Source organism: Puntigrus tetrazona, chromosome 20 (assembly GCF_018831695.1).
Source record: "Puntigrus tetrazona isolate hp1 chromosome 20, ASM1883169v1, whole genome shotgun sequence".
NCBI classification, from domain to species: domain Eukaryota; kingdom Metazoa; phylum Chordata; class Actinopteri; order Cypriniformes; family Cyprinidae; genus Puntigrus; species Puntigrus tetrazona.
This window is the reverse complement of record NC_056718.1, coordinates 22,894,681-22,906,876: the sequence shown is the minus strand read 5'-3', so window position 1 is coordinate 22,906,876 and position 12,196 is coordinate 22,894,681. Positions and strand designations below refer to the sequence as shown.

At 38.3% G+C, this 12,196-nt stretch overlaps 2 protein-coding genes across 2 annotated transcripts; both read right to left on the bottom strand.

Annotated features, from left to right (window-relative positions):
- Positions 1-515: 515 nt before the first annotated feature.
- On the bottom strand, positions 516-5,893 carry LOC122325009 (DBH-like monooxygenase protein 2 homolog). Its single transcript, XM_043219824.1, has 13 exons — positions 5,595-5,893; positions 5,010-5,156; positions 4,525-4,677; positions 3,984-4,067; positions 3,745-3,900; positions 2,319-2,421; positions 2,060-2,226; positions 1,887-1,975; positions 1,705-1,801; positions 1,504-1,563; positions 1,154-1,284; positions 961-1,069; positions 516-865 (listed from the first exon to the last, which is right to left on the bottom strand). Exons 1-13 carry the CDS (start codon positions 5,856-5,858, stop codon positions 725-727), a joined length of 1,701 nt encoding a protein of 566 aa, XP_043075759.1. The 5' UTR covers positions 5,859-5,893; the 3' UTR covers positions 516-724.
- Positions 5,894-6,955: 1,062 nt separating this feature from the next.
- LOC122325007 (DBH-like monooxygenase protein 2 homolog) lies at positions 6,956-11,870 on the bottom strand. The gene is made up of 13 exons (XM_043219822.1): positions 11,545-11,870; positions 10,973-11,119; positions 9,749-9,901; positions 9,428-9,511; positions 9,192-9,347; positions 8,816-8,918; positions 8,562-8,728; positions 8,391-8,479; positions 8,203-8,299; positions 8,025-8,084; positions 7,494-7,624; positions 7,304-7,412; positions 6,956-7,183 (listed from the first exon to the last, which is right to left on the bottom strand). The coding sequence occupies exons 1-13, from the start codon at positions 11,860-11,862 to the stop codon at positions 7,028-7,030; spliced, it is 1,770 nt and encodes a 589-aa protein (XP_043075757.1). The 5' UTR covers positions 11,863-11,870; the 3' UTR covers positions 6,956-7,027.
- Positions 11,871-12,196: the final 326 nt, after the last annotated feature.

Genomic DNA, 12,196 nt, shown 5'->3' with positions numbered 1-12,196 from the left:
AAAATAACAATTTATTCTAAATAGTGTCTACAATAGTTTTTGCCACCTATAATGGAGTAATTTAAACTGAAGGCGAATGTTTAGAACGGATTTAAACGATTCGAGTCAGATCTGTTACTCGAGAACTGGATCAGTCAGATTTGCGAACGTAATTGCATACGTATCTATGAACCTTTGTGAAATGGCCAATTTAAAAAATGATCTCACTCTGAAGTTTCTTTCACAAACCGCATATGTAGTTGTCTTTTTGTTTTTCATTGTAAAGCTTGACAGAACTCATGTTCATTTCCATAAAAGGTTATTGAAAAGACATCCGGGATATTCCATCACAGAAGAAAACAGAATTGTAGATTTGTGTAAAAAGTGTCAAAATTGTAAAAATGTATAAAGTGACCTATTCCTTTAGACAAGTGTCAGTTTTTTTGTTAGAGGGCGCTATATGCACACATCAATCATCTAGCTTCTCTATGTGAACAAAATCTGTATTTCCAAAAAATAATAATTACTTTTATTATTGCTCTTTTGTTCTTTAAAATTATAATTATAATTCAAGGAAAATCATTCTGAATCATGCTGTCGAGTTAATTCTTTAAGATTATTTAAAGGTTGTTATATTGTAGAGTGCAAAAAGGCAATTAAAGCTAGTGTAAAGTCTAAAATTGTAAAGTTATTGACATTTATTTAGACAATGACAGTTACATCAGTTCTATTTTGCATGAATGTTTCAAAAGGATGCCCACTGCACTGCCCAGCAGAGGAGAAGCGATAGTAAAGCAAGACTTTTGGTGGCACTGCTGTTCATGCAGGGTGCAGATGGGATGGCTTTGAGGTCAGGAATCAGCCCGGTGTTGATCGATATGTTGTTCTGGGGGGGAATAAAAAGTCAGGTGAACACAGCTGTGGTCAGAACAGAAGCAGTTCGGTTTGAAAGCTTGATATTGTGGAGGTGTGGGCGCTTACGTTCGAGTTCATGACTATGACGAGCTGGTCGATTCTCTTCAGTGTTTGTTGGTACTGATTAATAGACGTGTCAGTCCAAGTCTTTGTGGACATCATTTTGAACCAAGTACTGCAAAACAAACAAGTAAAAGCTACATTATCATTAGAATAAATATTAAGAGGAAAACTCAATGACAGTTTTAATTGACATTACTCTGGATCTTTTGCTCCCATCTCAGATATTAAAGTGGTTGTATTAGGGAAGCTCACACAGGTGCTCAGATTCATAGCTGGATAGTAGAAGACGAAGGCCAAACACATCTCATCTGAAGTTGAGAGCCCCCCCTGTAGGCCAAAAAAAAAGTTGTACACATAATTTGTAATTAAAAAAAAAATCTCATAAAATGAAAACTCATATTTTCATATGTTCTAGAAATGTGTATATCTACAAACACCAGGCTCTGGCCTTTAGTCCAACTTCTTTTATAATGTGAGAATCAATTAATTTGCAGATACATGCTTTTGAAGAAAAGACAAAATGAGCCTTTGTGTAAATGTACTAACCCATGTGAGTGTGCTGCGGTTTTCAGTGTTATAAGTGCACTCCACCAGCAATTTGTCACCCTGAAAGACCAAAAGATTGTTTTATTTCACATATTGCCAATATTTATATAGTAAAATACATTTATGCTATTTATGATATTAATGCTTGAAATCCCCAGCATTTTAGCAGCATGGTAACTTGGTAAAGCTTTTAGTACTTACCAATTTTACGGTCTTAATTTTACCCAAATTGGTTATTTCCTGATATTCAAAATCATAGTTTTCATCCACAGCTAGAAAATCGATCTGTTTATCTCCTCTGAAGAGGAAATGATTGAAAAAAAATTAATTCATTACAGTAGCTAGATATTGTTTTAGGTCGGTCACCAGTCAAAAATGTTTACCTGAAGTGTCCGACTTGCACCTTTCTCCCAGCTAAGTGTGTGTGCAGCATCACGGAGAACACCTGAAGATCATTTGACGTCTCCAGAACCTGTAGGAGCACAGAACACAAGATCATCCAGTCATCTGCTGAATCTGATCAAGAGAGTGTGAGTAGATCAACATACACACCAACCTTTGGAATATAAGCCGTGTCACACAGACCGTACGTGAGGAAGGATTTGGCTTTGGGTGGGATGGCGTATGGCAGGGCCACCGCAAGCCCTGTTCCTAAAACACCTGCATCGTGCTGACGGAGTTCAGATGTGTAATAGAACCGCAGACCTGAGCTATCGACTCGACCTGTGCAAAAAATGAAAGTATTGTTTCATCATATCAAAAGACCTGTTCATCACAGTGTGGCCTTTCACGTTGTAAATGATGTTCTGACTGACCTGCACTTTTATTTGGGTTGTTGTAATGCACTTCAAGCCTGTAGAGAAACTCTCCAACATTTCCTCCAACTGGAAGTCCTGCCACCTCAGGAAATTCAAAATCCTTGAAAAAAATTAAAAGGTTACTTTAAGGTTTAATCAGTAATTTTTTTTCATTAAAGGTGCAATATTTAAGATTGACTAGTGGTTGAAATTGGTACTGCTAAGTCAAAGGTATTCAGCCCCCGAGCGCACATTTAAGAGTAGAATTACTGGCTATAGCATTATTTTTCAGCGAAACAGCCATGTAGCCATGTTTCCTAAATAGTGAAAAATGTTGTTCAACCTGTTCCTATATCTTATTATTATTTTATACAATTTCTATTTTATGTGTAGCACACTTGTACGTACAACTTATTATTTATTTTCATATTCACCTTTATTTAACAAGGAAAGGACTCACTGAATTTAAAAATCTCTTTTCCAGGAGTGTCCTGGCCAAAATAGGTGAACCAAAACATAATTTATTATCGATGATAATACTTAATAATATTTGTACTCTGAAACTAAGGTAATTTGGCTCCCTTGAAAAGTATAAAGGTCAGCGGGACTCTCTGAAGAAGCTTATAAATTTGACAATAGCATACATTTAGTTTTTTCAACATTTAAAACCTAAATTTATCTTGAATAATATCTAAAACAGACTGTAATGCAGCCATTGATTGTTGCTCAGAGGGAGCAGAACAATAAACAATAGTATCATCTGCTTAAAAATGGAACCTTGCTTAATCAAGACAATTTATATATATATATATATATATATATATATATATATATATATATATATATATATATATATACTAAATATTAATGGTCCCAACACAACAAACCTACAAAAGATCTGACTGAACACACTGGGTTCGACCCTTTAAGCAAGCAGAAAACCATAAAATAACATGATCTGATAATCCTACCCGTTTAAGCCTATCTAACAATATATTGTGATCCACAGTATCAAAATTTTCTCGTTGCTGTACACTTGTTACGAAAGCCAGTCAGAGTTTAAATGTGTTTGTCTGGCCTTAGACCTTGCTAGATCACGCTCTTGAATAAGATCAAGTAGGCCAATTGAGAACCAAGGATTGTACAAAACCATCTACAAACATATTTTTTTTTACTTTAAAGGAGTCAAAAAAATAAAACTTAAGAAAGTTTAACTGTAAATAGGACAATCAAGGTAGCCTACCATTGTTAATAAAAGCTGAAAAATAATTAGTCTGAATGGTTTGCTTAAGAATCAAAGTGATCCAATTCTTGATTTTAACCCATTGCTGTAATATGCTCACAACGGTTAATGCTTTGTTGGAATGATAAGTAATGGCTGAAGTAATGACCCCCACCCTCACATTACAAATGCCTTAAAACCCCAGTCACAGGTGAGACTAACCCCTCCACCAACTCCCCACACAGCTACAGCCTCCATACACTCTTCGTCCACCCCAGAATAACACTCCGCCTCAAACGACTCAGACGTCACGCTCGGAGGACAGCGGTACAGCAGCAGGTGATGCACGAGGTCGAAGTTTGTGATCACCGGCTCAATCTGGACATAATGAAAAAAAAGTCAAAGACGAGCCAGGATAGATCAGGATAGATCACGTGTGTTAAGATCAGAAACTCACTCACGCGATAAATGTGCTGTTTGCTGTGAAAAGTCGGTGCTTTCATGATCTTGCAGTGATAGTGGGTTTGGTTGGCCGGCACAGTGAACTGAAATTATTGTAAATGTAAGCAACATGTAGAGTTACACTCAATAGCACTTTAAGAGATTACTATCAGCTTGTGGCGGCGCAAACTCTCAATAATTATCGGATGACAATTTGAGCTGCTCTTGGTAGATTGCTCTGGTCATTATGGAAATGATCTGGCTGCTTGTGGTCTTTAGTGTGTGCATTGTTAGAAAATTATGTGCAGAATATTCCCCTCCCATCGTCACTTGAGTTGCGCTCTAACGCTAAATTAGCCCAGTTTAGTAAATCTGGCCCATAATTGGCCAAAAGTGACAGAAAAGTCATTTTTACTGCTCTGTTGAATCTTTTCTTCAAACAATCCTAAATAAAGGTGTCAGTTTTCCAAAAACAATTAGCTGCTATTTTAAATGTTGCTCTTTAAATGTCAGGAACAGAAATTGATTTTGCAGACAAAACTAAGTAAAAATCTTTCTTACATTGATCATAGTCATGTCGAAATACTTCTTGTTTGGAGGGTTGGACTGAGGCATGTACTTCAACAGGTTCAGCTCCTTTGTGCCTCTTCGGTTGCTGTGGTACGCGATTTCATCAGTGTCTCCGTACGCGTAGATCAGCTTCATGGGGAGATCCTAAATGCGACAAAAACACTTAGGTGATTTATCTGGCCTTATATCAGTCAGACAGTTCATGTTTTTGGTTTAAGGAGGGTTTTGAAGTGCAATTGAGAGCTCCTTGACAAACAAGACCTGCAGTTTGTTCAGAGAGGAGTTCTCACAAACACCCTGATCCCAGTGGGACCAAACATTGTGTGTATTCCTTTACCTTGCTGGATTCTTTTGTAATGCCATAGTTACATAGTCATTGCTTTCAGGCCGAAACAGTGAAAGAGGAGGGTTACATTGCAGGCGTTGAACTACTTCTCCTTTGTGATGAATATAAAAAAAACAATGGCTAAACTCACAGTGATGGGTAAATCGTTTTCATCACAGGAACTGATGGACCTCTGAAACTTCATCACTGTTTTCCCATCAGAATTGGTGAGAGACAAAAGTTTGTAGTTTTGTTGCTTGTCAACCAAAGGAATTGATTTCCCCACAGCATGACGGTCCTAAAAATGAAACAAAAGAGAGAGAAATTAATCATGTACAGTATGTATACTTTATGATGCTGTAGTTATAGATGTACAGTTTTCAATGCAGTGAATTAGGATATCAGTTTAACACTTTGACACTCAATAGTTCACAACAAAAGAATATCAGATCACACTTAAAGTAACTTCTAAAAGATCCCAGTTTACTGAAAAAAAACGAATGTAAGAATTCATTCTAGAGATACTTACTGAATTAAATATGAAAAACAATATAATAAAATATGAAAAGAATATAAAAATATTCTCAATCTTGAGGATTTGAACATCTAAGACATCAAAATTTAAGATAAAATATAACTAAATAGGAAATATGAATGCAAGTTAAAAATATAATTAACAAAATATCAAAAGAATAAAATTTGTAATTCTGCTGTTAGTGATCAGTCTCAGTTTTACCGTGAAATAACTTCCTTTGGGTCCAACTCCTCCAATCACGACGTCGGCTCCAGTCATTCCTCCTTTGGGGCTGAAGCCGAAACCGACCCAGCCGCTGGTGTTGACCGTGAGCTCGAACAAGATGGTGCCCCGGATCTCATCAAATCCCCACTTCAGCTGCACCTTGTGCTCGAGGTCCAGGTGTTCAGAGAAAGGCAGAAGAGGGTCTTCCTGAGCCCAGGACCACTGGACCAGAACTAAGAGCACGACAAGACATGTGACCATGTTTCTTTTTTTTGCTGTCTTTGTGTGCTTTGAAAGTGTTTGAAAAGGCAGTGACATGAAACTGCTCTGCGGTCACTTGAACAGCACTCTTTAATCTGTGTAACCCCTCCTCACCTGATCTATTCTCCTCCTCTCACTCCGTTCTGGAGAATCAGGTTTCTCATCACCTGGTGTTACAGTAAATGACAACATTAGAATTAGAAAGGAAGGCTTACTTTCATCAAAAATGAACAGGACGTGTTCACATCTTAATATTTACAGTGAAGCTAAAGCTAATTTATATAGCAAAATGACATTTTACTGCAACTTGAATCTTGTTTTTCTTGCAGCTTAATTTTCATGTAGTAGTGCGTTTTGTTTTTTGTAGCCTTCTGTCTTGGCTTTTCAACCTGCTGTATTGTTCCACAGCATAAGCCACATGATCACAGAATTCCTTGAGGATTTCATTTGTCTTGGATATTTCCAAGCATTTAGCCAACAATGCTATGATGTCTCCTATCACTAGTAGCTTGTCTGCTGGCTTTTCAAGCACTCTTCCATTTTTCTGCCACCTCAATTTTGGTAAGGTGGAACTCAGTTCATCAAGGTCTTGATTGTCACAGGGCATATCGATTCTTACCTTTGCTTTCCAACCAGTCAAAAACAGCTGTTTTACACTACCATTAAGAAATTACCATGTTCAATTAAAAGCGTTTCAATCAGAAATTTCTTAAATTGTTAATCTCAACTTTAAGGTAAACAAATGTGTTCAAGCAGTACCCACTTCTCCAGGCACCACCATTTTTCATTAAGCATTGGTCTCAATCTCAATTCCTGGAGGGCCACAGCTCTGCACACTTTCTCCAACCCTAATCAAACACACCTGATCCAGGTTATAAAAAAAAAAGAAAAGTCTTCAGGATCACTAGCGCCAAATCACACCTGCATGGAAGTTTCTAAACCGTGCAGAGCTGTGGCCCTCCAGGAACAGAGTTTGAGACCAAGGGCCTAAAGAATATCAACCTGAGAAAAATGGGCATTTGATGACCCCTTTAAATCTAAACTTAAAGGCTTTTTACATTGTAGAACAAGACAAGTAAAAAAAAATGCAAATGGACTTCACACTGTACTGTGATTTATTAAAAAAAAAAAGTTACATAGTTTGCTCAACTTGTTTTTCGGTTGCAAGTTTATGTCGGGCAAAGATGATGGAGGTGATGATTATCATGAAGGTCCTTGGTTGTGTCCTGATTAGAAAGACTTTTGGTGGCACTGCTGCTCACACAGGATTCAGATGGGATGGCTTCGAGGTCAGGAATTAGCCCTGAGCTGCTTGACATGTTGTTCTGGAAATACACATGGGGGGGGGGAAAATAAAATAAAAATAAGTCAGGTGAACACAGCTGTGGTCAGAACCGAAGCAGATCAGTTTGAAAGCTTGATATTGTGGAGATGTGGATATTTACATTTGAGTTCATGACTATGACGAGCTGGTTGATTCTCTTCAGTGTTTGTTGGTACTGATTAATAGACGTGTCAGTCCAAGTCTTTGTGGACATCATTTTGAGCCAAGTACTGCAAAATTAAATAAGCTACATTATCATTAGAATAAATATTAAGAGGAAAACTCATTGAAAGGGTTTTAAGTGACATTACTCTTGATCTTTTGCTCCCATCTCAGATATTAAAGTGGTTGTATTAGGGAGGCTCACACAGGTGCTCAGATTCATAACTGGATAGTAGAAGAGGAAGGCCAAACACATCTCATCTGAAGTTGAAAATCCCCCCTGGGAGCAGAATAAGGGAGTTTTTAGGCAGAAATGTTTCCTCTCCAATTAGACGAAAAGCGCTGCAAGAATTAGGCATTTTTGGGGTCCTTTGACATCTGGACAGTGAAACTGTAGGTGCTAAGTTTTTGTTTTTTTCCCCTTAATGGGTTTTTGGGTAAATGCCTGTGAACAAGCTTAAAATAAATAAAATCAACAAGCTAAATGGGTCCATCCACCTTTTTCTTCAAAACTGAAGCCAGCCTATGGCTGAGGCTTCTGGTTTGTTAAATGCTATAAACAACGAGGAGAATGATGTCATACAGCAAGCGGTAATGCTTTTCTAGAATATTACAAGACAAACTGAAAAAGTGAATTGATTTGTTAAGGGCATCAAGAACGTCGCTGTAAATGTACTAACCCATGTGAGTGTGTTGCGGTTCTCAGTATTATAGGTGCACTCCACCAGCAATTTGTCTCCCTAAAAGACCAAAAGTTGTTATTCTCACTTATTTTGTGTGTACTGTATATTTATAAAAATAAAAAAAAAAAAAAAAAAAAAAAAAAAAAAAAAAAAAACACAGCATTCTAGCACTTACCAACTTAACGATCTTAGTTTTACCCAAGTTTGTGACTTCCTGATAATCAAAATCATAGTTTTCATCCTTCGCTAGGAAATCAATCTGTTTACCTCCTCTGAAGAAAAGAATTTGCCAAGAAGAGTAGAGTATTTACAGTAACATTAGGTTATTATATCCAATTATTTCCTGAAGTCAATCATGTTTACCTGAAATGTCCGACTCGCAACTTTCTCCCAGCTAAGTGTGTGTGCAGCATCACGGAGAACACCTGAAGATCATTTGACGTCTTCAGAACCTGTAGGAGCACAGAACACAAAATCATCCAGTCATCTGCTGAATCTGATCAAGAGAGTGAGTAGATCAACATACACACAAACCTTTGGAATATAAGCAGTGTCGCACAGACCGTACGTGAGGAAGGATTTGGCTTTGGGTGGGATGGCGTACCCCGGGGCCACTGCAAGCCCCGTAATCAGAATACCTGCATCGTGCTGACGGAGTTCAGATGTGTAATACAATCGCAGACCTGAGCTATCAACTCGACCTGTGCAGAAGAAGGTGTTGTCTTATTGAATATACTAACAATGTGAAATACCACACTGTTGAATATTTAAAATGTCCTCCGACTGACCTGTAAGTTTATTGTGGTTGTTGTAATGCACTTCAAGTCTGTAGAAATAGTCTTTAATATTTCCTCCAATTGGAAGTCCTGCTGCTTCTGGAAGCTGAAAAGCCTTGGGGGCGGGTAATCGAGAAAAAAAAAAAAAAAAAAAACATCATTAACAAAGCGACATGACATAGGCCTAATTAAGCATCCTTGCTAATGAAAGCTTAATGAATCATCCTCTCGAGGTTTCAGTTCAGAAAACTGCTCAATGAGTCGCTTAAGAATCAAAGAACCAAAATTCTGTGATGTGTTCGCAGCAGTTAACGATTCGAGTAATTAATGGCTTAAATCTGGTTGTTTTCACACGAAATAGCTTTCAAACCAAGTAGGCGAGACTGACCTCTCCGCCAACTGCCCACACAGCCACCATCTCCATACACAAGGCGGTTATTATCGATGCGGTACACTGAGCCTCAGATGGTTCGGTCACGCTCGGAGGACATAGGTACAGCGCAAGATGATGCACGAGGTCAATGTTTGTGATCACCGGCGCAATCTGGATATAATGAAAAGCAAGTCAGATAAGGATGATTGACAGATCACTGGATAGATGATGTGGTTTAAGTTCAAACTCACGCGATAAATGTGCCGTTTATGATCAAATGTTGGGGTTTTCATGATCTTGCAGTGATAGTAGGTTTGGTTGGCCGGCACAGTGAACTGAAATGATTTTAAGAGTAAATCAAAGTTACTCATTAGCACTTAAAGAGAGGGTCAGTAATATTCTTAATTTAACAAGGACAGATTCAAGTGACAATATTTTTTAGGTTACAGAATTGTTTATTCTTCCCTAGTTTTTTTCCCCCTATTCTTCCACAAATCCTGAATGTCACAGTTTTCTGTTGCTAACCATTTGTGAAAAAAAGTTTACAGAACAAAAGAAAGAATCTTGCTTACATTGGCCATAGTGATGTCAAAAAAGTTGCTGTTTGGAGGGTTGGACTGAGGCATGTACTTCAACAGGTTCAGCTCCTTTGTGCCTCTTCGGTTGCCATGGTACGCGATTTCATCAGTCTCTCCATACGCGTAGATCAGCTTCATGGGGAGATCCTGATAATGCAAACACTTTTGCTTGATCTCTTTACTTGAAATGAGTAGCCCATACACTGCAGTTAAATATTCTCCCTCACAAATGTTTGCAGTGCACATGGGTCTTATCTGGCCATCCATAATTCATTAAAGCCATATTTGATCCATTGACAGTTTTTGATTTCAGTCAGATAGTACTTAGGGCCTTTGAATAACTTCAGTTAACAATTAGTAGTATAGTACTAAAGTACGGCAACGATTTTGCACAAACTATTTCCCAGTACCATATAAAGGGTTTCATTTGTACAAACAGTGAGTACAGCGTTCAACAAAGGGAACAACGTGAAAAATTAACAGAATGCCATGATCTGAGTCTTTGGTTGCGTCTCGTTGGTTTTACAATAATGGACATGGAGTGTCAACATACACATCAAATAATGAAAATGGACGAGATTAATAAATCCCAACGTCAACTGGCAGGGAATTGAAGCTGACAGAAGTAGAAAAAGTCTTCAGCTAAAGCCTATCGAAATAAGTTGATAATGTTTACACTACGTTTTAAAATCACAGGGTGGGGGCATTTCACACGTTTTAACCAATCAGCTTACGGTTATGTCACTGATAGTTCCTAAAACCATTTTAGACCCTACTGTTTGGAGGCACTACATTTAACCTAATTTAAATCCTAACGTGGCAGAATCAACATTTTTCCCCAATGGGCCACCCCTAGTCTTCCCTTTGTTTTGCATTCAGCTAGCGCTGTGACATACGTATAACATTACATTTGATTGGTCTGTGTTTTTCTGAGTGACACGATTGGGCCAATCACAAGAGAGGCTCATAAATAGGCTACAAAAGGTACCCATTTTTTGACAATCCTCCTGAAAAAGGAGCTGCAAAAACAGTTTATTATACCACAAATACATATTCTTAAAACAACATTAACTAAAATAAAACTCCAAAAAAGGGAGTACACCATGGGGACTCTAAAACAACCATCACTTTCTTACAGAAAGGTTCGTCAGATGTTGAAGGGTTTTTAAATGGAGCCATTTAGGTTCTATGGAGTTACAGCTCCTTTATTAAACTCACGGTGATGGGCAAATCGTTTTCGTCACAGGAAGTGATGGACCTCTGAAACTTCATGACCGTTTTCCCATCAGACTCTGTCAGAGACAGGAGTTTGGAGTTCTGTTGCTTGTCAACCAGAGGAATTGATGTCCCCACAGCATGACGGTCCTGAATAAAAAAAATTTAAAAAAAACCCCACACACAACAATGAAGTTGTAGTACAGAGTATAGCTGCACAGTACAGTTAAACCGGAGCCCTATTGGTGTTAACCCAAACATTTTGACCCTCAATAGTTCAAAACACAAGATGATGTCTATCATATGAAATTAAACAATGAATATAAAATGTGTTACTCAAATGCAAGTTAATCTGTCTCAAGCTTGAGGATTTTAATTAAAGATCGCCAAATAAAAGGGTCATTTGTAATTCCTGGCGCTTCTTTACTGCATGTTAAGGCACTGTATGGTTCACTTGTGGTAGTTTCCACTGAGTTTAATACCACCTTGGCTGAGGTTTCCAGCATGCTGTGCTGTTAACACAATGTGCACACACACACAAACACGAGAGAACCCATGACAAACATCAGTTTTACCGTGAAGTAACTTCCTTTGGGTCCAACTCCTCCAATCACGACGTCGGCTCCAGTCATTCCTCCTTTGGGGCTGAAGCCGAAACCAACCCAGCCGACAGTGTTAAAGGTGAGCTCAAACAAGATGGTGTCCCGGATCTCATCAAATCCCCACTTCAGCCGCACCTTGTGCTCGAGGTCCAAGTGTTCAGAGAAAGGCAGAAGAGGATCTTGCTGAGCCCAGGACCACTGGACTGTAATAAAGACCAGAACAAGAGATAAAGTGATCATCTTTCCTTTCAAAAGCTGACAAACAGTGTCAACTGATCGTATAATGCACATATTGAACCATTTGTTCTCGCGGTACTTTTATGTCTTTCACTGATTGGTAGCTGCAGCTGCTTCAAGTTGCACACACCTGATGTCTTCTTTAACACACCTGAATAAGATAATCAGCTCGTAAGGAGAGGGATCCATGAACTGAACAAAGGAGCCAATTATCCCATTCAGCTGTGTTAAATAAGGGGTACGTGCAAGCAGGGGGTCCCCAGGACTGGAAGTGAGAAAGATACCGCTCCACACGCACTGGAGTTTTGTCTGTTTTTGAGCACTTTATTTTAAATAAGGTTTAAAATTGTATTTTATTAAAGAACAATTGACTTACTACGCAATGTTT

Bases quoted from the DNA above. Each gene is read 5' to 3' on its own strand.
- LOC122325007 (XM_043219822.1), bottom strand. From the start codon at position 11,862: ATGTGCATTATACGATCAGTTGACACTGTTTGTCAGCTTTTGAAAGGA. The intron at 8,300-8,390 runs GTAAACATGATT...TCTTTTCTTCAG, and splicing joins TTGCGAGTCGGACATTTCAG to AGGAGGTAAACAGATTGATT. The intron at 7,625-8,024 runs GTTAGTACATTT...TTCTGCTCCCAG, and splicing joins ACCGCAACACACTCACATGG to GGGGGATTTTCAACTTCAGA.
- LOC122325009 (XM_043219824.1), bottom strand. From the start codon at position 5,858: ATGGTCACATGTCTTGTCGTGCTCTTAGTTCTGGTCCAGTGGTCCTGG. The intron at 1,070-1,153 runs GTAATGTCAATT...TTTGTTTTGCAG, and splicing joins ATGGGAGCAAAAGATCCAGA to TACTTGGTTCAAAATGATGT. The intron at 866-960 runs GTAAGCGCCCAC...ATTCCCCCCCAG, and splicing joins TCATAGTCATGAACTCGAAC to AACAACATATCGATCAACAC.